This window comes from Schistocerca piceifrons, chromosome 1 (genome assembly GCF_021461385.2).
Source record: "Schistocerca piceifrons isolate TAMUIC-IGC-003096 chromosome 1, iqSchPice1.1, whole genome shotgun sequence".
Lineage (NCBI taxonomy): Eukaryota > Metazoa > Arthropoda > Insecta > Orthoptera > Acrididae > Schistocerca > Schistocerca piceifrons.
Genome location: NC_060138.1, coordinates 508,294,592 through 508,321,144, shown reverse-complemented (window position 1 = coordinate 508,321,144; position 26,553 = coordinate 508,294,592). Strand labels below are relative to the sequence as shown.

At 41.7% G+C, this 26,553-nt stretch overlaps 1 protein-coding gene across 1 annotated transcript in view; it reads left to right on the top strand.

Moving 5' to 3' along the window:
- The window catches only part of LOC124742401 (sodium- and chloride-dependent glycine transporter 1-like), a 152,666-nt gene that overhangs the window by 109,008 nt on the left and 17,105 nt on the right, over positions 1-26,553 (top strand). The window contains exons 8-9 of the mRNA XM_047248803.1: positions 10,035-10,263; positions 19,527-19,636. Coding sequence (XP_047104759.1) covers positions 10,035-10,263; positions 19,527-19,636 — 339 coding nt within the window. The remainder of the gene's footprint in view (positions 1-10,034; positions 10,264-19,526; positions 19,637-26,553) is intronic.

Sequence of the window (26,553 nt, the reverse complement as noted above, 5' to 3'; positions counted from 1 at the left end):
TGGTTTGCGATTCTGTCGCTCAAAAAATGGTTCAAAAGGCTCTGAGCACTATGGGACTTAACATCTGAGGTCATCAGTCCCCTGGAACTTAGAACTAATTAAACCTAACTAACCTAAGGACATCACACACATCCATGCCCGAGGCAGTATTCGAACCTGCGACCGTAGCGGTCGCGCGGTTCCAGACTGAAGCGCCTAGAGCCGCTCGGCCACATCGGCCGGCGGTTCTGTTGTTGAAGTGAAATGTGCAGACTACTGTCTTGGCTGCATTTGGTTGGAGTCTCGATGCTGAGCAATATGTGCTGGGATTTTCCAGGTCTGTAGACAATAAATTTTCGCCTTCCTCAAGTGTGCTGCTTTGTATGGCTACGGCAAGCTCATCGACGTAGCAAAACTTTTTGCTAGTAATGTTCGGCATGTCACTGGTATACAGGTTGAAGATAAAGGGTGCTAGGACGGATCCTATGGTAAATGACTTACTCTGTTTTTGTCCAACATTAACTTTGAAGTAACGGTTGATTAACATATTTTCCCCAAGTGTCGTCAGTTTCTTACTTGGGACATGCGGTTTTATCTTCAGCAGCAGTCTATCTAGCCACTTAGTACCATATACTGCTGACACAAAGGCCACCGATGTCTTTAGTTTCTTCCGGAATCCACTTCAGTGTAGGATGTCAAGGCTAGACCCTGTTCACAGCAGCTGCGCTGGCTTCTGAAAGCAGCCTGATATGTTGGAGTTATATTATTTATTATTTCTTGAATTCTGTCAAGCATAAGTCGTACCAGTAGTTTGAAGCGCACGCTGAGCTGCGCAGTTGGGTGGTAACTCGAGGGGTCATCAACAAGCTTTCCGGACTTGAGGATTGCTAGTGTGTGCAATCTTGACTTGTTGAGGTATTTCTCCAGTCTCGAGTACATCGTTGTAGAACCTCTTCAGCTAAGTTATTCCATGTTCCCCAATATATTTTATAATTTCAGGGAACATGCCATCCAGTCCTGCTGTTTTTATCGTTTTAAATGTTTTGATAGCCTCATTTATATCTCTTTCATCAAAGGTGTCTGATAAGGCGGTGTTATCATACAGGTAGCTATTGAGTTCATTCAGTTCATCTTCTATCTTTTCTTCAGTGGCTGAGTCTACAGGAACCTCCTCAGCTCTTGATTTGATGTGTAATGCTGGTTCTGACGGCGTAATCTTCGGCTGCTGATTGCAGACAATGGTGGCAGTGCCAAGTTTCCTTAATAATGTCCACGCCTTTCTGCTTGAATTAGTGCAGTTTAAACTGGAAGTCAAATACATCCATTTCCGCTTTCTCGCTTTTACTGTTTTAGTATTCTTTTCGCAGTATGAATGTTTTCGGTCTGTTAGTATTCTGCATATACGTTTTCCGTTGCGTCATCTCAGCAAGGGATATAATGTTTCCTGACCTCTCGTGGTATATTGCGTTTGGCTGCACCAATGATGACTCCCACCAGTCTCTTGTAGAACTGATGTAACAAGATATGGGATTCATCCGACCAAGTGACGCTTTTCCATTGATCCACGTTTCAGATGCGATACTCCTGTGCCCAATGCAATCGTAATTGACGATGTCATTGAGATGGTGACGTCTACTACAGAGCTCCATACTAAATAAACTGCGCTGAACGATGTGCTCAGAATCACTCACGTCTGCATCAGCATTATGCTTTGCCGTCAGATCTGTCTCCGATCGCCGCCTATCATACTTGACAAAGCGTGGGCTCCCAACGTCTTTTTTCATGTTCGTTGTTTCACCTTCCTTAAACAACCTTCCATAGATGCTCACGGAGGTAGCATGCCAACAGCCGGCCAGTTTCACCCTTTCTCAAATGTTCTTTCTCAGAACTGCACCGTAATAACCTCCCTTTTCAAAGTTGATTATTTAAGTGGTTCTCCCAATTTCCGGCTCTTATCATTGCTAAAATTATTCCCCTTTCATCCCTCCTTCTGTTATGTGTGTTCTTATCGCGTCAGACAGTTGCTGTCAAATTACTGATGTTCTGGCCCTTTAGTAACAAAGATAACTTGTTCACTACTTTTTTCCAATACCTTTTCACTGTCTCTCTCCTCCTGGTTCTCTCAGCTTCCATGCTCTTAACTCAGTTTTTACTGTGTCAGACTGTGACCTTCCATTGTATTCCTATCCTGCATTATTGGTTTAGGATTTTTTCCCTTATTTCAATCGTTTTCCAATCCCCTCTTACTTCATTTGAAAGTGTTGTTAATAAAAATTCTCTATTTAAACTAGACTGAACTGCATGTGACTGCTTTAGTCTTTAATAAAACTTGCATCTGACTGCGTATTTAACTGAACTGAACTTTATCTGACTGCATGAAAATATTGTTGGAAAATTAATACTCAAAATACACATCTGACTGCATGAAAGTTTAGTGGTAAAATAAATGAAAGTCACCAACCTGCATCTGACTGCGTCTGTGGACTTAGCTCGTGCACTCCTTCCCGTTTAGCCGATAATAAAACATATATTCAACTCAGCCGTAGTGCAATGGTATAAAATTGTCATTCTAAATAACATTACTCATTTTGGCCCTGTTTGTTACTTAATAAAAATTCTGTCCTGATGTGAATAATTTGCCAACTGTGCAATGGCATATAGATTATTTTACTCTGATAAATGAAATTATTAGCTTTACTCATGGGAACTTTACTTTAATGTACCTTTTGGTTCAATGCAAGCACAGGCTGCGGAGAACGACATAAGGTGTGAGATGAAACTCTAATTTTATCCAAAAAACATTTACTGTTCAAACATTTAAGGCACATGTGAAAAACTAAAAAAAAACTTCTATAGCATGGATTTACGAGAAAGTTTCACAAAACGCTTATTGCATCAACAATGGGATTTCTATCTAGCTTTTAGACATTATTTAACGAAAACCTATTTTATTAATTATTCTTTCTAGTTTCCCCAGGTATGTGCGCGAGTTTCGCTCAATATATAGCTTATTATATGCGTAGCGCCAATTCTTACTTTGATGCTGTCACGACCCGGCTGCCTCCTACAGGCATCTAGCTCCGACTCGAAACACGTCTGCTGTCTCTGCGCATCTCTTCACCACTACTCAAACTTTTACCGCGTGCATCTAGCTCTGTTAGCTGTCAAAGATCTTACTACTCCAAGATGTACTACTCGTCGAATCTTGCGGTTGGGAACTATCGACATTTTTCATTGGCTCTATCCTGATCGAATCTCAGCACATACCTTTCACATTCATCCCGTTGTTCTCTGTTAAGGACTTCGCCTTCACTACTTTTTGGTCAACGTGTTGTCATTTAACCTGATGATGCGCCCGGCAAATCAGACATTTCTTCGTATCGTGTCAAACTGGTTCAACTCTCTCATACAATTCCTGCCATGATCATCTCGTACGTATCCAGACTTCTTATTTTTTCATGTCCCAGATGTTTCTCAAGATCTTTCGTTCTTCTTTCTCCAGCCAGATACAGGCTACCTTGCTCAAAATAGTTGTCTCTGTTGCGTGCAATGTGGTATTTCTGATTACTGATATACAGTGTCTCGATCTGGCGTTTCTGGACATGTCTTTCTTTGAAAACGCTGTTTTTGCAACATATCGTAGTTCCTGCAGCGTATGGGACCTGTCTATTATGTCCTTGTTGGTTTGTATCTTACCTGTTACGTTTTCTCCCAGGTAACGGAAGCTGTTCTCATTCTGAATATTCCAACTGATCTCTGCATTCAATGCCTTGGTGTTATTATACACTACCAAGAAAGCCGGATTTTGCTGCTACTGAAGAAATATATACGGTTGAATTTTTGCACCTTCTTCGTTGTCATGTTGCAACGCCAGAGAATCGACAAATGGCTAGACAGTCTCCTGTCGTGTTATGTTTTATTTTGCACTCAACTTGTATATCTTCAGTGGCCAGGATTTTGTTCACTTGTCTTCTCTGTTGGACCACTTCATTCACCAACAAATTGAAAAGAATCGGTGACAACCCATCTCCTTGATGAACACCTGTCATTATTTCAAAGCTTTCCGACATGGAAAAACTGACCCTACCAGTTATGTCTTTTTAATGTGTCCTTCACTAATTCGTGTGCTACTGTGTACAGCCCTCTGGCTCCAAGAACACTTAACAGCACATTTCTGTCTTAGTAGTGTTGATGGAGGTCGATACAGTGTTTTTATTGCGAGTCATGGTTATTCTTTTCGAGAAGCTAACGAAAATGTAATCCGTTTATATTAATACACAACTGAAATGTGCGTGTTAATGATTGTCTAACACGTATAAAACGACCAGGTATTTCACGAATAATGGCTGCACCTTCATCCAAATGATGAACCAGCTCTTCTGGAGTGTCTGCCATTCTCATACACCAAATGCCAGTTGTGCATTAATGTAAGTGGGCATATTTAGCAACATCTCTAAACAACTTCGTTTCTGTTCATCACCAGCAAAGTTGCGCCTGCGCGTGCGCTTTTGTGTGTGTGTGTGTGTGTTTTATTCATCAATAAACAGGAAACCACATTTAGTAAAGGAACAAAAATTGAACTATAGCAAAACAAGACACGTAACCACATAACACTGAGTTACACAGACTACATCCCTTCAAGTACTAATCACCGGTTTGATCCAGAAATTGCTTTGAAGTTTGTAACTCTGGTCCTGAAGCCTGTCTGAATGTAATGTCACAAAGCAGCTTGCAAAAAGTAATAACAAAAGGTTACTTTTGTACTAAGTTTTTTTTAGATGTAAAGCAAATCGTGGTTTTCCTGGGTGTTAGGCAACCGACAATACTGCTGTGCGTGCCGTGTGAGCAGCACTGGCAGTGAGCCACTCATTGCATTGGGAACGTTACCATCGGATAAGCTGGCTCGAGTTTCGACTCAAATACAGTTAAGTGTAATTAAATTAATAGTAAATACTGGGTTACAATATTTGTCTCTTATTTATCTTTCCTTTAGTACATGAAGTTTACACAGTTATATGTGATTTATGTGTGAGCCTTCCATCACGAATGTATGGCTGATTCATTGCACATAACTTCATTATATGTGAGGTACACTGCCTGAGAATAAAGGGAAACACGCAGAAAATATGGACCGATGTCATATAATTTCGTGCACTTAAGTAGCATCGGCGGGTGTGTAAATGATAAGAGCTGACATTCATTGTGACAGGTAGAACGGCCACCAGAGTGCATTTGTATTGTTTGTGTTTAGTGTTGTTACTAGGCCTCGTGTGGTGTGTAAAGGGCGTAAGCAGCGTCACATGTTGAGTGATCGCTGTGAAGGACACGGGAGTGCTGCGTACTCCCGTGAGACAGCATTAGTAGTAGTAGTAGTAGTAGTAGTAGCAGCTTTATTCATCCGTAGATGAAGGATATAGGATGGAGGACATGTCAAAGATCCTCATTGTGCATCTCCTGCCTGGTCGTGTAGTGCAATATCCAGATTTGAAGAGCATTCGGATGCGACAGTGGCCCAATGTTGTACTACATGAGAACGTGAGGGAAGGCATACTTTGTCGTCAAGGTTCAGGTGAAGCACGTCTGACCACCGAAAGGGAGGATCTAAGTACTGTGCACCAGGTACATCGTAACCCTTCTACATCACCGTCTGCCATCCCTTTAAGGGAGAACAACACGGTGACGGTCGAAAAACCTCGATTTTTTTATTACGAAATTCGTATTTATATACCTTGATGAATTATTTCCCAAAATATTATGCGCGAACTCCAAAAAGTATCGATACTGTCAACGTTGAAGCCGAGCGTGCACGGCACGCCTCGGTGGTAGAGAACTGGTTCCACTCTAAAGCTCTCTATTTATACCGATCTGAGTAAACCTGATTTGCTAGAGTGTTGTTTGGGTGGTTTTACTCAAAACGTGAACGAATGTTTCAATAGTCTCATTTGGAGATATGCTCCAAAAATAACATCCAGCCGAAGTGAATTTGTCAACATTGCTTCAAATTTGGCCATATGTCTATTCAATGTAGGCCATACTACATTACTGCGTGTGAAAAATGCACTTCAAATCAAATGGCTCTGAGCACTATGGGACTTAACATCTATGGTCATCAGTCCCCTAGAACTTAGAACTACTTAAAACTAACTAACCTAAGGACAGCACACAACACCCAGCCATCACGAGGCAGAGAAAATCCCTAACCCCGCCGGAAATCGAACCCGGGAACCCGGGCGTGGGAAGCGAGAACGCTACCGCACGACCACGAGATGCGGGCGCACTTCAAATCAAAATCGGCGATGAGATGTGGCGGTTCTGTGAAGATAGAGAGGCCCGCGGCGATGCACTCAGCGACGAAAAGGGCTTTGAGGACGAAAATGTGGGCTTATCAGGTCAAAGTAGCAGCAAGCGGCCATCCACAAGCCGGGGCTATAGTTATTACGGACCAAACATCGATCATATTCCTTAAGTTCCAAGTTTTGTCCCTTTTTATATGATAAATATTTGTCGAACTTTAAACGCGTTTTTCGGTATGGTTTTCGTCGCCCTTGCAGCAGTTTTCATCCGATTTTAATTATTTTTGGTCTCCGTTGAAGCAAACAGAATTCTCTTCAGTTCAATGTGGCCAATTTTTTATGTTACTACTTAGTATGTTTCAGCCAAAAAATAGAGGTCCTAAAAATGGCCATTTTTTCAGATATCTATAACTTAGCAAAAAGATTTTTTTGCAAATCCCTACGATTAGCTAAAATTACATCTGTAAAGGGTCAGGATGATACGTTAATTTCATGTTTCAGATAACCACAATCGGAGTTACAGTGACAACCGTCGACCTACCTCCTTTCAGAGCTGCCCCGGGAAAATCCCAATTACAGAGTGAAGACATTAATATTTTTCAGTAAAATAATACCAATAAAATCCTCAATGTATGCTTCATTCACTGTAGCAAACCAAATTTGTCTACTGCATTCCAGTACGGAGAGACAGAATCCTGTCGTTCCTCCTTAATAGGTCAGGTGTGCAGAAAGCGGCTACTAGGGTAGCGGACTATGTGTGCCATGCACATGGGGATATTTTAGATCAGAGAAACAGCGACAGCCACAATGTTATGAGAGAATGCTCGTCCTCGCAGATCGGAAATAGAAAAGATTAATATGATGTTAGTAAATTAGTCCTAGAAATGAATAGCAACGAAATCCTAAGCTCAGACTGGAATATTGAGGATAAGGATAGGTTAGTCGTCAATGGTGTACTTGCAGTAAAGAACTCCATAATATCTAGCGATGTTATCACCGATTCCGAATGTGAATTTACCTGGGTGAATTTAAGCGTCAAAAGTCGGTCAAAAATGGTAATCGCATGCTTTAATATACTGCTTGGGTCAGGAGCTATGGTGAGAACTTGCAGAACTTCAGAGAGTACTTGCAGGATATAGTTAGTAATTTTCCTCATAAGTCTGTTGTAATTAGGGGGGGGGGGGGTATTGAAGGTCTCTTCAATTTGCCAGTTATAGACTGGGAGAGTCACACTTTCAGAACTAGACCAGCATGTTTATTTCAACATTCTCGGCGACCAAGTGTTGCCATTCCCTGACCATCTACGCCTACCTGCGTCCCGGAAAGCTACCATACGGTGCGAGACGGACCATAACTTGTACTAATACTTGTCACTCCCTTTCCTGTTCACTCATAAATGCAAAAAGGTAAAAATGACTGTCTTTATGCCTCCGTACAGGCCCTAATTTCTTTCACATTGTCTCCGAGGTTCTTAGGCGTCGGCGGCAGTACAATCGTTCTGCAGTCTGCCGAAAATGCCGGTTCTCTAAATTTTCTCGATAGTTTTCTCGCGAAAAGGTTGTCTTCCCTCCAGGAGTTACCATGGACTTTCGTGGAGCATTTATGCAACACTGCCGTGTTGATCGAACCTACCGGTAACTAATCTAGCAGCATGCCACCGAATTCCTTCTGTGTCTTCCTTCAATCCTATCTGGTAGGGATCCCAAACACTTGAGTAGTATTCAAGAATGAGTCACACTAGTGGTCTATACTCGGTCTCCGTCACAGATGAGCTACACTTTCCTAGAATTCTACCAGTAATCTGAAGCCGGCGATTCGCCTTCTCTACTAGCGACCTGAGAACTCGTTCCATTTCAGATCGTTTTGCAACGTTAGGCCCACACATTTAATCGCCGTGTCTGTGTCAAGGAGCACACCACCAACATCTTCCTGATGAGTGCGCTTCGGGCATTTTCGTCATCGAAGATGACGATAGGTGTGTTCACAGGGCTGCCTGTATTTGTTCCTAGTTTGACAAACACAGAGGCACCTATCCCACCTCGTGTGGCCTGGTAAAGCACGCAGTTTTAATACCATAGACAATAGATAAAATTTGATAGTTTATGGGTTTTATCATCAATGAATAGCCTTCAGCCGGACGTTCTGCACCTAAAGAAATATGTCGACACTCTTTCTCGTCGAACAGAGGTCATGAAGGCTAAAGGTGTGTTACCAGGAAATAAGTATATTAGATTTTTATATTTTTATATTTTATTATATTATTATATATTATTATTATTATTATATTATTTTTATATTTTTTTAGAAAAAATGTGTCTGAAAAAATTACGGGATACCTTTGAAACACTTGTCTATTACTCCATATAATGACGATCTAGTTCAAAGATGTGGTGAGCCATGAGCCGTGGTACAAACTTCTTTATGCCGTCCTCGAAGAAGTCTCCCGCGAGCTCCTTCCCCTGCTTCAAAACGTCTTTCTGCATCTGCTCGTCAGCTGAAAATTTAATTCCGTGGCTGTGTACCTTCAAGGAAGTGAAAATATGATAATCTGAAGGCACCTAGAAAGGGAAATACGGAGAGCTCAAAACGTCCCAAGCAAATGCGTCCAAGAGCTCCTGGGTGGCTAAGACAGTGCTAGGACGAGCGTTGTTGTGCAACAGACACACACTTCTCGTCAGCATTCTTCTCCTCTTGTTACTTCAGAGTTAAGGTCTCACAAAATCGTTGTGCATTGATGGTCTCCCCTGAAGCAGAAATTCGATCAATATGATGGCTAAACACTGACGTCATGATTTTTTTTACCCGAAATTATGGTTTTGAAATTTTAGGCAGATGTGGAATTGTTGTGACGCCACTGTGACGATTATATTTTTATCACAGGCGTGCAATGAACCACTCACATTTCATCTCTGGACAAGACAGAGCTCAGAAAATCCTCATCTTCCTATCGAAGTCGCTCAAAGAACTTGCTGGCCCTACTGACCCGATTTTTCTTGTACTGCTCTGTCAACCATTTTGGGGCCCATCTTGCACACAGTTTCCGGTATCCCAGCATTTCTATGAGCGTTTCGTATAAGAGCGTTCTGGAGAGTTGTGGAAAAACCAAAGAAATGTCATCCACTGCCAATCGGCGGTATTCAGGAACAGCTTCCTTGATTTTTTTGAACCAACTCGTCTGCCAGAATAGAAGATATTCCCCTCTTGTGGTCGTCATGAATATTTGTTCTGCCTCCACTGTACAACCTACAGTACTCAAACACACTCGTCCTGTTCGTAACGCCTTCGCCGTAAACTGCTGATTCGCGAAAAAAAAAAAAAAATCTCGGTGGGCGTTATCCTGCCGCGAGTAGGAAGCAGATCACAGCACGTGGCTCACACATGTCGAGATTTCTCACCGACAGCTTTCACGCAACTGGATACTACAACGTTAGTTCACATACTAGCGTGTACGTGCAATGTTCGCTGTGGTCCTGGGATCCTCCTCTATCACTCAATGTTGCCAAACCTAAAAAAAAAAAGGCTCGTCTGTCCGTTAGGTTCACAGTACATTTAACTTCCGAATACGTTCGTATATAGGTCAGGCTAAATTTTTTCCCTCTGTGCTTATGACCCTTAGCGATGCACACCATCAGTTTTATTCTGCCAACGCCGTTGCTCATTGTTTCTTCTTTTCATCGAGACGGCGAAAGATTGTTGTCTTGTGTAATAGACACACTGTGTTGGGAAAGAGTGGTGGATGAGGGATTTGTCTCGATGTCGCAGTTCGGCGGCGTGGAGGCGGTGACGTGCGCCATAGTGGACCGTTGGCCGCAGCTGCGGCGCTACCAGACGTTCGTGACGGGCGGCGTTTGCCTTGCGCACTTCCTGCTGTCCGTGCCCATGTGCTTCGGCGGCGGCATCTACCTGTTCACCCTGATCGAGTGGAACGTCGTCACGTGGTCCATCCTGCTGGTCGGCCTCGGTGAGGTCATCGTCGTCGCCTGGGTCTACGGTGAGTAGCGGCCACTCGGCTCCGCCACTAGCATTGTCTGTACTGCCCACTTTATAGCATTTCAGTGTTTCGGTCGTCACTGCTGAGGTTTTTTTGATGCAGGTCTCCAGTCCGACGCTTGCTAACGAATCTCTATATTTCAGCATGACTGCTGCATCGCACATCGTTGACGACAGGCGATGTACTGTACGCACATATCTACGACGATGAGTCAATGAACAAGTTGCGAACCGGGATAAAGGCATCAGAGTCGAATTTACCAGCCTGAAATTTATTTTCTTTTTCAACATACTCCCCATGTATACTTACACTTATCCTCTCGTTTGATAAGGCGTTAGATGCCTGTAGCGTAAAATTCTTGTGGCAGCGTACGCAGCTAAATAGTGAACTCGGGATACAACAAGTTTCAAGACACAAAGGAATTAAAGACATTACTTACCAGTGGTCATTGATTTATGTCATTGGGGAAAACTGAAAATTTTTGCCGGAATGAGATTCGAACATGGACAACGCGCTGACCACTATGCCATCTGGGTACAGTGGTCGCCATAACAGCACAGACTGTTCTATCACGCCTTCCGTCAGACCAAAATTCTCAACTTATACTACACACAACTGATGTAGTGCCCTTGCTCATTCACTTCATTTCTCGCGGTATCTCGCCGATCTTCTTAAGAATTTGAGTGTGGTGTTCCCTTGCACTGAAGGGGTCGTTGGCCGTCATCAACTTAATTACATGTGGTGTCAGTTCTTTCGGATACGTCCAAGGGAATAGACACCATATATACGATGGCTATTCGTACAGTAAGGTCTGATGGATTCCCAATAGAAAACACTGTGAAAATCGAAAATGTCTTATCTGGAATAGTGAGCTACACCATCAAGCTACTTCTCCACATAGTGGCCGCTCCGTCCTAGATATTTGTCCTGCCAATTTTACGATACTCTCGAAATACAAGGCAGGCACCTGTGCTTTACGCCAACTCTCTACTCTGGTGTACAGCTCGTTCTCTGTGTCAAAATGTTTTCTTTATAGCTAGCGATTCATGTGAGCAGAGATGAAACTCGGGGGAGCCAATTATGGGCTGTACTGTAGATGCTCAAACACTCCCCATCGAAAACTCTGCAGGAGCGTCTTCATTGCCCCTGCAGAATGCGATCGAGAATTGTCATGAAGAAGGAAACGCACGATAGTTATGTTATGTGGGCTGCATGCATCAGGCGGTATCTCTCACCAGGCTCTCGTACATGGCGGGAGACATTATTTTCTAGGCACTTTTACTTCCTCACTGTGTGCGCAGAACTGAAAAGAGCCGCTGGACGCGATCGAGTGGTATACCAGAGACACTGCCTAACACATCTGTGCAAAGCTTCATCGGGTTTTCACTGTGGTCTCCATTTCGCTCTCGATCGGACCTTACTTTCTGTATAGCCCACGTATAATAAGTTTATTTGGTTCATTGCTGCAACCCACAATACCGATGTGTCGTGGAGGTTGCGAAATACTCCTAGAATCGGAAACAATTTGCTGTCACTGGATGACAACCGCTTTTTGTTTATGACTTTCTCTTGTCATTTGCTGAATTACCCTACCCCATTGAACACAACTTTCCTCGAATTAAATTTTAACTATATAGGGGACAAATTTCGCTATGCACGTGCTCTGCGGACTGACCCTCGACTCACAAAAATCGCTTTGTTCTAGTCGAGTACACACATACAGCACACTTGCCATCTTGGTGTGACTGCAGGGCATTAAGCATTGGCCACGTAGTACTGCATGTCGGCTGTCTTCCATGCGACATATGGTGCGACCTTTTAGGCACGTATAGACGTGAAATGTAAAACAATACACGGTATTCTGCCGTTTGCGAGTCAATTATTAACTCACCTTCGTACGACGTCTTTTTTTTCCATTATTCCAAATACAGTTTTCAGTGACGTCTTCGAAAATTTTGTTCGTGTGATTACTTTTTACTGACGTTCAGCAACCAGTTTTGTTGATAATTAGTACTATCCCTATAGTCGATGAGGCCCACGACTGTAGTTAATTAAGAGTCCATCTTATTAGTCATAGCCATGAAATGAATTAACACAAATTGTCAATAATATGCGCAACTGAATTTCTCTGTGCACGTGTCCCGCATCACGTACACTCAGAGGAAAAGTTATATCATACACTTAGAAAGAAATGCAAGGTACATTGTTCAGTCTACTAGAAAAAGGCAGAACCGCGAACATGGGGAAAGTAGTCCGAGGAGCACGGAAGATTATGCAGACGTTGCGTAAAATCAGTAACAAAAATTTCAATTAAATCTGTATTCAGTCGAAAAAAGCGAACATAATAGCGGTTCAATTCACAGACAGTGAAGGCATACAGATGGCTAAACACTGAAGACAAACAATGCATGACCACTTGTTACCGAAAGTACAATGCTCCCAAACTCAACGCATCACAAAGAAATAACATGGAGGGGGGGGGGGGGGGGGAAATAACGTTTTATATTATAGAATCTCAAAATTCAGCTCGGATTTAAGTGCGAGATACTTTTAGTAAGTTCAAAAACCAAAATGTCTCGAAATCAGGCAGAAAATCCAGAGAAACTCTGGACGCATGTAAAGTACGCCCGTGGCAAAACACAATCAATACCTTCACTGCACGATAGCAATGATAATTTTACTGATGACAGTGCCACTAAAACGGCGTTACTAAATACGGTTTTCCGACAGTCCTTCACCAAAGAATACGACGTAAATATTCCTGAAAGCGAAACAAGAAGTGGTAGCGAAGCAACTCAAGTCAGTTAACAATACAAAGGCAAGTATTCCGATCCACTCTGTGTACAAATTAGATTCCTTTCAGAGCATCATATACAACCGATCGCTCGACGAAAGATCAATACCTAAAGACTGGAAAGTTGCAAAGGTCACACCAATATTCAAGAAAGGAAATGCAAGCAGCTGCTAAATTATAGATCCATATCATTGCGTCGATTTGCAGTAGATTTTGGAACATTTTGTCTTCGAACATTATTAATTATCTCTAACAGAAGTTCTATTCATACTAAGCCAGCAAAGACTCAAAAAATATTCTTTTTGTGGAACACAAGTAGCTCTTCATTCTCATTAAATAATGAAAACTATCGCCAGGGGGTCTGAAATTAATGCTTGTTTCTACATTTCCAGAAGGATTTTGAAACAAGTCCTCACAAACGGCGTCTATTTAAATTGCGTGTCTATAGAATATCGTCACAGTTGTATGGCTGGTTTCGTGATTTTCTTCCAGAAAGGTACCGTAGTAAAACGGGATTGTTATAGGCTCTTAGCTGTTCCTAATCTATATAAACGATTTAAGAGACAATCTGAGCAGCCCTCTTAGATTGTTTGTGTATGATGGTGTATTTTACCTTCTAGTAGAGTCATCAGAAGATCAAAATGAACTGCAAAATTATTTACACAGGACTTTAAATAACGAAAAGTGTGTGAGGTCATCCTCAGGGATTCTAAAAGGAATCCGTCAATCGAATAAACAAGAAATCACACTAATCTAAAGGCTGTCAGTTCAACTAAATACCTTGGGATTACAATTACGAACAGCTTAAACCGGAACGATCCCATTGATAATTCTACGCGGAAGGCGAATCAAAGACAGCGTTTTATTGACGGAATGTTAAGAAGCTGCAACAAATCCAATAGAAAGACCGGCTACACTATTGTTGTGCGTCCTGTGCTATAATATGGCTCCTTACTAGACTGCATTGACGGGGGACACCGAAAAAGTTCAAAGAAGGGCAGCTCGTTTTGTAGTATCGTGAAAAAGGTGAGAGAGTACGAGTTGCGGTGGGAATCGTTAAAACAAAGGCGTTTCTCGATGCGACGAAATCTTTTCAAGATATTTCAATGTCTTTCTCCTCCGAATTCCATCGTTTTAATATCAGGAAGACCTAATCCTCCGAGCCTGCAGCGCCTGGCCACCACTTCGTACTGAAGTCTAAAGCTGTGTCGTCGCCACAAGAATCGATCGGTCAGTTGTTTCAGCCTGCGGGCCATCGTTTCGAGAAGCAAGAATATTGTGCGATGTATAATACTGAAAAGACGGGTGTCTAAGACCTACACTTGGCGAAGGCTGAAAAGACAACAGCATTCGTGTTCAAGAATCGCTCCCTCAACACGAATTGTAACGTCTCGCCAGTTAAGTGCCTCCATTCTGGTCGTTCTACTACAGTCCCTAACGTTTGTGGCGAACGATCGTCGTCGGCCAAGGAATTACCATTTGGATAAAGCCCCGCAACGATAGGAACGTGCATTTTCGATCATTAATGTGGGACCAGCAAGGTGACAAAAGGGATTCACGGCATCCTTGAGTCACTGAAAAGATTGGCTAGGACCTGGCATGCGTCGTGAGTAAGACCCAAAGCGGTTAGCACATTCATTGAAAAATTGGCTGACACCGCCAGATGGCTTGTGAAAGTCGAAAAAAAGCAAGGCCCCCGAGATTTTAGAGGCCACAGCCACTGAAGCGACATCTCGAAATCTGGTAACAGAAGTCAGTATCGCTCATCTAGGCACACAAGTTTGGCGAACGGCAATGATGCTGTCGAACAACTTCGGAAGACAGATGTTTATAACTCGAGCGACAATTTTACAGTTGAGGTTTCGGAGAGTACACGTCAAAGTAATTGAAGATTACGTCGACCCTCGGTTTCTGAGATGAGGACCATTTTACGTTCCTTGAAGGGAGCAGCAACCGAGACACCCCGTATAATTTCATTGACAATCGAATTTATTGTGTCACCTATGAGAGACCAAAAATGAACATAAAATTATTTAAGAAAGAATGGGAGTCTTGGTTGCAAACTGGTTTCTTATTTATTTGATAAGTAATGCATTTCACTCTCACAGGAGCATCATCAGACATTTGGAGGATAAACAAATTTCCTCAGTACAAATTTATGTCAGGAATCAGCTATAAAGCTACATTGTCAACGGGGATACCACGACCTCAGTTGTGAAAAGAGTGTAACCGAAGACAAACTCATCGGATAAAAATACTCGAGAACCACTGCCAAAAGAACATAAAGCCCTGCAGTCATCAAAAATGGCACGTCATCCGACAAAACATAAGAGGACTCAAACACCTACGAAAGTAAGAATATGTTACGTTACCTTTGTTTACGCGTATTTGCTCTTAACACAACACAGGCCAGGAGTATAAAGTGTCTTTAAGGCACATATTTACGGCTCCTACTACAGAGCTGTTAATCAAAGTGACCGACACCGTAGCAGATGGCGCCGCCAGATGGGAAGACAACGACTATGTTTACCGGGTAACAGTGCACTTAGATCCATCAAATAAGATAAAAATTGGGAAGCACAACTAAACCGTACCAATGAATAAACCAATTCCACATGTGCGTAGACGTTTATTTAAAAAGTAGTCTCGAAGTAACCCTGGTTACGAAAGGTCAGTTATTCGTTGGGCAGGCCTGGGCTTTTAAAATATACTCTTTTCGAAATTTCAAGTACTTGGACGATATTCATCATCTCGCTTTTTGGACAACATGTAAAATATCCAGATCATTTATAGAGGGTGCGCGATCACGAGAAGTTTTCAAATGTTGCGGGAAGGGAGAATATTCTATATGTTGTCATTAGTCCAGGTCACTTGTGTGAGAGACCCGCAACAACATCATTTATATTGTCCTTGCGGAAATAAAAATTATAAAAAAAGACAGAGTGGGACGTTGACACTCGACCATCGGCGTTAGCGTGGGATGCAGTGCAAACGCGTTTCCTGCGCGACCGTATACGCAGATAAGATGGTATACTGAAGTCAATTCATCTTGTAAAATGGAACGTGGTTAAGAATTTTGTCGGAGGTCATTCCATCTTATATTTTTTTAACTGCAGCAATTTGGCTTTAATTCGCCGTATATCCATAATCCACAGAGAAGTTTACCTAGCGCTATCGTAAAGTTGACATACGGAGTAATAAAATTCTTGGGTCCACCGGACGTCTCCGCCCTTATCGCACCAAAGCGCGTGAGAGATTTACGAATTTGTGGCTTGGAACGCAGAGTCCACCTTTAGACAGTATACAGGTACCAATCTATAGCACGAGAACAACGGGCCCTTATTTCGTGAATGATAACACCAAGGGAATGGTCTTGTAGACAGGCTATGCTGAGCTTCCAGGGAAAACGCTAAATTTTACTGACTGCTGCACATTATTAAATGTGACTGCTGCAGCACAATGATCAATAAAACAAGTATGTATCACGGCTACGACCAAAAACCTAGGCAAAGATCGAAACGTGACAGGCGATCAATTCGACCGCTAGAGGTGTCATTAAAATAAGTGTGTCCGACTAGTGTAGGATACGGACAAACCCGTGTGACACACAAATGCAAGGAACGTACCATGTCATTGAGTTCTTTACTAAAACTAAAAGTAAAATCACCACCCAATACAAATTTAAAAACTCGAACGTTTCTACAGACCTGTTCTGCCCTTCGGAAAAAAAAAACCATGCTGTTGGAACCATCAAGATGAGAAAAGGGAACCTGCGTGCCGTGACGTAATAAGACAATGCCAATCTGATGCTGATCAAGAAATTTAACGAAAAACACACATAATTCCAAATCAAAGTACGCAGTATATATTTGATCTGTAGTAACGTTGATCTTGTCCACCAATTTGTGCCTCTCTAAAGAGCCCATCTGTACAAGGACTTACCAATACTAAAGCTGAAAGTACCTGTATATGGAATAGCCGTTGGGAGCATGTTGGATATCAGGGAGCGGGACAACGTTGCATCAGAAAGGGCTGCACGAACACCAGACGCTAGACGACAGCCGGCCGCTGTGGCGAGCGGTTCTAGGCGCTTCAGTCTGGAACCGCGCTGCTGCTACGGTCGCAGGTTCCAATCCTGCCTCGGACGTGGATGTGTGTGATGTCCTTAGGTTAGTTAGGTTTAAGTAGTTCTAAGTCTAGAGGATTGATGACCTCAGATGTTAAGTCTCATAGCGCTTAGAGCCATTTGAACCATTTTGAGCTAGGCGACAATCATCTATGCGACGCGAATGAGTACCCACACGACACTGAACGAAAGAAAGTTAAGCCACGCGGTTCTAACGTAAAAGGTGGAACTAGGACAACCTATTACACAGGCGCGCGGAGCACCACTCGAAAAGCATTACAATACCGACAGCAACGGGATAAAATAATAAATCAGTCATCAAATGCTGATAATTTGCACAATTATATAGTCGTAATAAATCTGTTGTTATTACTATGTAAGAATTTTAAAAAAAGTCCCAGCAGCGAGATTTAATCCAGACACTTCACGCTTATGAAACTACGCTCTTACTCTCTCGACTGTGGACTGCTTAAATGTTTGCGACCTTATAAAGTATATAAGAACTTCTAAAATTTTCAAACTCGGTTTTCTCGAAAACTTTTGAGGGTTGCGTCTTACTGTTTACATGTCGAAATCCAAGTGGTGCCATACACACCCTGTCATTATGAATCAAATCGGTGAGGATAAGTTCGTACGGTCCCTTTGTTAGTATTACGACTATGGCTGTGCGTGAGTGTGAGAGAGTATGCTGTTTCTTTTTTCCGTTTCCGCCTACTGTCAGAAAAGTCAACGATTCTATTATTCTTTTCCTCGACAGAGGGACTTTCCGTTTCTGCTTTGCCGTACTCAACCCCCTGTGGCCTCGAGAACCGTGTCTGATTGGACTGTCGTTGACAACAGGTGTGGTCAACCTGTGAGTGTCGGCCTTTACCTGGCTGGAACGCGCTCTGCAGCGCCCATCTTACAAGCACATGCACGTATCCATCACGAAAGAAAATGAAAAGATACTTAGAATTTCTTGCTACTTTCAGACTTATTTCATATTATTTTATTTTCCTGGACTGGATCCAGTGAGAGGAACAGAGAGGAGAGTAGAAGAGTACGCAACTTGTGGAGGGCTTTTGGTAAAATAAATAGGGCTTCCAGTACGAGGTTTGTGGTTTTTTTTTGAAAAGGAAAGTTTACATTCAGTGTGTGTTATCAGTTTCTACTCACGATACGGAGATACGAACACGCAAAAAATTAAAAATTACAGGGCTGCTCAGGGGGAAATGCTGGGGATTATGAGAGAATACGAAGGAACAAGTAAATGGACAAGGGAATAGACTAGATTGCAAGGCGTTGATGACAACGTGAAGAAAATGAAATGTAGATAGGTGTGACTTACAGATGGGTGAATAGGCGGTAAAAGATCCGGTGTAATTCTTTGCTGATTTGGAAGGGACAAGCCTGAGATGTCTACCCCTCGGAATGTAGTTACATGGGATTAGAGAATATGCAGCGGCAAACGTGGACACGTGTAAGTGATGACAGTAATGCGTGGATGAGCACGAAGGGTACGAGGTTGTCAGATTGCTGAATATGATGAATGAGTTAAACTGTAATTACTTTGCAAAACATCTTTACATTTGCATTAGAAGAACCTGCTTTTGAATCTTCTATTGCAATTTTTTGCTTTACATTTATCCAGACTTCTGTAAAGACGATCTCAAAAATTATGACCTCACTAGCAACCCGCTGAGGGTTGGCACGGTTAGCACTATGTCTCCACGGCCATAGGCTTGTCTGGCGTAGCGGTAATAGGTTACACACACAAAAAATTCTTTCAGATGAGTCTGTCAGCGAAAACCGTATCAAAATCTCTACAGCAATTCAAAAGATTAGTCGTCACACACAGACTGAAAACGCGGCCAGGGACTTTAGTAATATGTCTAGATTTGTGTACCTAGTTTCGCTAACAGAAAGGAATTAACTCACCAGTTCTGAGAGATCTAACAGCAAAATGATGGTATATGATAATATCCACGCATTCTTGCTACTTATCGTCGAATAACCATACGAGATTCACCACACAGTCTATTTTCGATATTAGATATAAGATTTAGTTCTAAGATTTAGTCCTTCTTTTATGAATAAATAAAGAATTATAATCAGAAACTATACTATTATTTACATCAGTCTATGTAAACACATTCGCACATATTATGTCGCTTTTTTCAAACATTGTGCTTGCCATAACAATGCTTGCATCTATGTTATTATGAGTACTTCTTGCAGCAGTAATTGTTTTATTTTAACATTTCAAGAACTTCTGTTCATTCATACACGATTTACAGATAGTGATATTGAAATATGTTACGGTTACAGTCTCAGATGTGATTATTTCTCCTCTCTTTGTCGCAGGCGGCAATCGATTCCTGGACAACATCGCAGAGATGGGAATGAAGCTATGCAAGATAACCCGCTGCTATTGGTGGTTCGCATGGACCATCATGGCACCACTTTGCGTCGTAGTGAGTATCAAAACTTTTGTGTCGATGAGATATCACAATGATCCAATAACAGGGAATTTCAGGTTAACTAGTACCCTCCATTACGAAACCAGTACTTTCACAATCACGAAGCTTTAAATAGTAAACTCTATTACACCCCGTGGGAATGTACTACGCTTACTTTGCTGAGAAATTTATGTTTGTTTCACTATCAAAAGCATTAGTTCCAGGTCGTAGATTAATATGTAACCTTAATTCATATTTTAAAGAGGTAGACGCGACAACAGGACTGGTGCGCACGTCTCTACAGTACCAATCGGGCAATTCGTACAATCTAATCCCTAAATCCCTAGGATTTAGGTAGTGCCGTTCACGTTGTCAGGAGATCGCGTAGGAATATCTATAGATAGAATATTAATGTAATTCTGTATACCTTGCCGAACATAAACCAGAATTTGAAGGATGTCTTTCAGAAGGGATGTCTCACGTTGCACTGCGATTACTTTGGTGTTTCTATAAATAATTCCTGGCTGTGTTCCCTGTTTACCTGTAGTTTACACATCGGTGTATAAACATTCCATCAGTGTATCAGTGTAGTTGCCGATGTTTGAAGAGCTGTAAAGAAATTCAGTTCCGTATTGAAATTTAGCGACAGTCATCTCAGTTCTCCTCTAATTCGCTTGAAACACCAGTTCGGCATTAATTCATTGTCTTCATTGTTTACTGAGATAAATATGTCGAAAAAATTGTTTTCACCAGCAAACTGAGTCTGTGGAAACACTAAAGTTCTCGTTATACTTCCTTGGAAGGTGGTCGCCTCACAACATCGTGGGAGAGGCCCTTCTACGTTTGTTGGGGGAAACACCCGTGAGAGATCAAGAAAGGAATAAGGGTAGACTTGGTTTTAACTTAAAAAAACTATAGATCACCATACTGATGAGAAATTGAACTGGGAAAACTACAATTAGGACCTTCTAAAATAACTTAGTTCACCCACGTTTGCACTTCAAATCATAGTAAATCTTGGAGAGAAGCAAATCAATAAGTTGACGTAATTTACGTTTTTCAGTCAACAATATCACATTGAATAATGTTCTGCAGTAACTCATCTTTAAGGAAGAAATATTCGTTTCTCAGAAACGTGCAACACGAACAATATCTGGTGCTCACCAACGATTATCTTGTAGACACCTTTTTGCGGAGTTAGCCATTTTGACTGTTGCGGAAAATTACACTTCTTCCCTCATGAAGTTCATTGCAAATAATCCTTTGCAAATTTGAAGGAACAGTGGTGTACATAACTACAAAAATGACTTTCATTTTTCCACATTTAGATTATCTTTAGCACAAGAAAGGGTGTACAGTGCTCCCACCAAAATTTCTGATTGCCTACACAATGATGTAAAATGTCTAAAGGGCAGAAGAGATAATTTTGAAAACAAAATGAAACAGTTTCATCCTTGAAAACTCGTTCTATTCCGTAGAAGAGTATTTGCTTTTGAAATGTGTAAAAAGTGCTCATATCTGTAATAAAACAACACATGCAAATGATGAGCACATTAAATGTGTAGTGTGAATGTAAAATGACTCGTACATCATTATGATTAACTGGACGAATGATCCATAGTACATCAAATTAACGTCCTGACGACGACGTCGTCAGTAAGTTGCCCGGTCGTTTGACGACTTTTATAAACTGATTTACTTGGCCTATTGTTTTCTATTTATTGATTCGACATTGGCCTATTTGTGGACAGCATTACCAGACGCCTTACTTCCTACCTAAACATATCGCTGTAATAACTTTCATAAAATGAGTCGTACATCATTATGATTAACTGGACGAGTGATCCATAGTACATGAAATTGACATCCTGTCCACGACGTCGTCAGTAAGTTGCCTGGTCGATTAACGACTTTTATAAACTGATTTACTTGACCTATTGTTTTCTATTTATTGATTCGACATTGACCTATTTGTGGACGGCATTACCAGCCTCCTTACTTCCTACTTAAACGTATCGCTGTAATGACTTTCATAAACGCCTGCCTATGTGGCACGTGTTCTCTTCATCTTCTACTGCCATTCTTCAATATGACGTTGCTATTTACTGAATCAGCAGACTGATAAGATATGTCATTCCAGTTTATTTCTACATGTTTTGTGTCACTATGCAATTGCTAAATTAATTTCTTTTATTTCCACCAATGGTCACAAAATTTTTCGTCCTTAGACTACCGGTTTCCTTCAGCAATTACCATTTTCAGATCTGCAGGAAATCATGGGAAATGGTGTAGAAATAATGAACAGACTACGTCTAGAACAATAAAATATGCCATAACGAAAAATTATTACTTTCATGTATTTGAAAACTTGCGGTTAAAATATGACGAGGCATATCTGATTTATAACTTCTCCTAAAATAATAAAGCTGTAATGGCATCGTTACAGAATGTGCACGTATACATATTAAAATGTGATGTAAACTAGACCACTGTTCTGGAGAGTTAAACTGTTCTATCGGTACACGTCATGACAAACTGCAATACGGTAACCGCATCATATGTTTGCGCCTTGAGCTCGTCAGATGTCGCTGCTGTATGTCTGTACATATTCGTCAATTATAAAAATTGTACAGTAAACGACAAGTGAAGAGCAGAATTCGTAAAATCTATAGTGGGCTTCCAAACGTGTAAGTTATTACAGTGATAAAGTGTAATAATTAAATACACGAATAAAGTTAAATTTAAAATTCTTAAAAGGAATCAACTCCATAAGCTTGTTGTCGTGTATATTATTATTTTTATCTAAAATGACTACAAGAGAATCATATATTATCACTTAACCATTTCCTTTTAACAATTTTAAATTTATTCGTGTTTTAAATTATCAGACGTAATATGTGCGACGATGCTATGCTGATTTTATGTATATTTTGTTATGATGCCACTACGGCTTTGTTATTTATGACAAGTCATAGAACAGGTATGCCTATTCATATTTTAAGTGCATGCTTTTGTATCTATGAAAGTAACAACATTTCGTTATGACATATTTTATTGTTCTAAGACATAATATGTTCACTAGCTGTATTCCTTTTCTCATTATTTGATGCAGATCTGAAAATGGTCATTGCTAACTGAATGCGGTAGGCTAAGGACAAAAACTTTTGTGGTCACTGGCGGAAATAAAAGAAATTAATTCCAAACGTACCCGTATAACTGTTTTAATCAGCGACCATGTCGCAACTTGTAAAAATTCTAAAATTCGCTATCAGTCTGACACTCGCTCCAGAAAAAAGAGAAAATCGATTAACAACATTTTAACTCTTCAGCTATACTTACGCAAAAAGTAGGATGTGAGAGTGGGATTTGTAACTAGAGGACAGCATTCTTATCCTAGCAAACTTAGATGACCAATTCATTAGGCCACTAGCATTATTCAATATTTTGGGTGCAAAGGACCATATACACAAAAAATTTCCTGAATGACAACAATTTGTAGCTCTTGCAGTTGTTAGTTCGATTAAAATTATTTTTCGCTTAGCATTGCCCACTACTTCGCAGTTTCGGCTACGCTGCGAGACGGAGATGGGGCTTCCACCCCCTCGCCCCTCTTACCACAATCCCCCCCCACTACAGTGTGTGCTCGACTCCTCATGGACAAGTTCTCGAGTCCATTTTCAATGTTGCCAAATTTTTCGTCTGTCTGTATTGTTTCATTTCCTTTGGCTGTGGGGTGTGTTGGTTGTACCACTGCCACCCCTCCCTCCCCCACACCGCATCCAAAACAATACAGAAAAGAATCTACATTTCCGATTTCTGCCTGGAGATGAGTAATACCTGGTGATAATTACATGAAGGCTGTGGGCCCACCCCATATCAAACTAAGAAATCCTACGATATGCCAGAGCTTTGTCAGCAGTTTTGCCCAATTACAGTGCTCAGGGAGTACAGAGTAGAAGCTAATGTGGGAACATAAAGCTGAGCGAGCGACTTTCGCACATAGAAACAGCGGCCGGACATTTACGGTAATAGCTAGAGCAAATGCCCCGGGCGGCTGCCTTAGCAGGATGATAGACGCAACGACCTACAATTAGGCGCTGTTAGGGCGGACTAGCGGCGCTGCGAGGTGTTAAAGCGCCGGCGGCTGGCCGCGGCAGGCCGGCCACGCCCTCCATAACTCGGTTAGCCCAGTCCGCCCGCTCTGGAGTGCTACCTGCCACCCACCACCCCCTGCGTGTTAGCCACGGGTGCCGGCAGCTGCTTTAACTTGGTCGCTGCTCTCACGTGGCACAGTTTCGGGGCTGTTTGATCTCGCACCTTACCCTCCCTGGCCTATAAACTGGCTGGTGCATGGGACGGCTGCGTTCCACCGTGCGAACACTTTGGAAGTCCGCGGGCTTGACGGGTGTTCAGTAACAATGCCCTAGCACACGAGAGACGTTTTCTGGCGTGCAAAGTATTATGTTGTAGGGAGAGTTACACAGTAAGGCTACCGAGGAGGAACATCTGACGTATACAATGACGAACACAAACACTTGTTTAACAATTTGTAGGTCCACCTGCCGTAGTAGGCAATTCAGTTGAAAAGGAGTGAACATCTCCAAAAAGGGCAATCACAGATGGTGGACAAACAAACATGCGAGCTGTGTGAGAAAAGTAATGAGACTTATATTTTATCTGACGAAGTTTTTCTTTTTAAAACAACAATATTGTCCCGTTGGAAGCTATGGACCGGTGGATTCGTTGTTCCCAGTCTTGATAGCAGCACTGAAAGGCTTCAACTGGCAGGGGCTTTAACATGCCGGTCACATTCTTTTGAATGTCCTCGAGAGTCGAGAATCGACACCCTTTTAAGACAGTTTTCAATTTCGGAAAAAGAAATATGTCACGAGGATTCAGATCAAGTGAACAAGGGGGTTGTGGAACGACAGAAATGCCTTTTGACGTCACAAATTCTGTGGCGGAATTGGCCGTGTGGCATGGGGCCTTGTCATGATGCAGCTGTAATGTCCGGTCTCAGTCGATTCACCGTTTTCTGAGCCTTTCAAGGTAGTCTTTGTAGATCCCTTGGTTGACAGTTTGTCCTGGAGGAATTGATTCTTCACACGTTCAAGGTTTTCTTCCGTTTTTGAAGTTTAAGGTCTCCCTGAGTGAGGTTCCTTTTCAAAGTGCTCTCAGCCTTCCAAAAATTACTTGTGCTAGCGAAAATCTTGTGCTCTTAATAAGAAATGTTCCCCATAGGCCTGTTTGAACTCTACAAAGGTCACAATCGCGGATTCGCCAAGTTGAACATTGTTCCACTGTCCTATTTTCTTAACACACACACAGAAAAAAAGAAAACAACTTCACTGATGGCGCTCTCAGAAACTACCTGATGGCTGTGCGGAACTGGAACTTGGACTAAGCGTCTGGAAGGGATGCACACACCGGTCTACACATGTAAAACAACACAGCATTGCCAGATCGCTAGCGGCGTTGTCAGTCTCGTTGCTTCTCCAACATACTTTCTAGCTCAGTGTTTTTCAACCCTTGGGGGTCGCAAAGCCTTGCTCAGGGGGTCGCGGTCGCAGGAGAAAGCAGTGGCAGCACGGCTGGTAACGTATGGTTCATGACGATCATCTGCTGTGGCATAAGAGTCAGAGGGAAGTGACAAGGTTTTGTGAGAGCACCTTGCAAATTCGCTCACGTTCAGCTCTGGTACTTATTTACAATAATGAAAACGAATATGGTTTAAACCTGTTGAAGACTTCAAATACGCAAGCACTTGCAGCAGTGAGAAGCAACACGATGTCTGTAGACCTCTTCCAACTTCTGCGGAATGAAACTAGGGCGGTGTGAGTCACTAAGGCTTGTACACATAGTATTTACCTATGAGAGGTTTGCAGGGAGAGGGAAAGGACCTCATCAACTTCCGGTGGAACGACGGTGCAGTGGCAGCGTCTTCTGTATTACTGCCAACTTAGTTTACGAGCCAGTCATCTGCTGTGATAAAAATATCACACAGAACGAGAACAATTTATGAAAGCGCAGTTAAAAGGTTCACACGTTCAAATGTGATACAAAATGGCAGCCACAACACGCACACAGCAAGATTTGGTCCACGGTTACTAGAATGAATTTCAGTAACAAGCTTCGAACCAAACAATAGATTGCTAGGATTGGCAGCAGTGAGACAAGGCACGAAGTACAGCAATTTCTACCAAGCGGATCTAGGATGCCTGAGCTCATCTCAGACTTTAACTCACACACTGCGTATTGACGTTGTTTCTATTTTCCTAGTTCTGTGGCTTCGTCGGGATTCGCACAAAATCGTCGTTGCTGGTCACCTGGTTAATTTCTCATTTCTTACGTGTAGCTAATTGGGGTGATTGTCGTGAAGTGAATCATTGTTTTTTTGATAGTGCTTTATAAAAGAGTTCAAAAATACTTTACAAAAAAACTAATACCATCATTTGTAAAAATATGTACTACATATTCTCGCAATTAATTAAAAAGAAATGTCTTCTTTTGAAACGGAATCAAAGTAAATGAAGTAACCATCGTGCTATATGTCTCAAAAGTAGGGGTCCTTTAATACAAAAACATAGGCCTATGGAAAATGGTATTTATTTTTTATTAAAATTACGTAATTCTAGATCGAGCATAACGTAGATTGTTTTATAATAAAAACACAGTGTTAACGATAAATGAACGCAAAACTGGAAAACTGTTTTCAGGAACCGATCGATAACTAAATGAAGAAGATCCATTAAGTAACTCTTAGAAATTCGAAAACAGGTCTTCTTGTTTAGAAATTGACTATACAGTGGACCTCGTTTAATGAAGATAATTCACTTATGAGTCTTACTTGCATTGCGAAACATATTTTTCTGTTGGAATTCACGTAAAACAAGGAAAATGCATTAAATTCCGAAAAAATACTAAAACAGTTT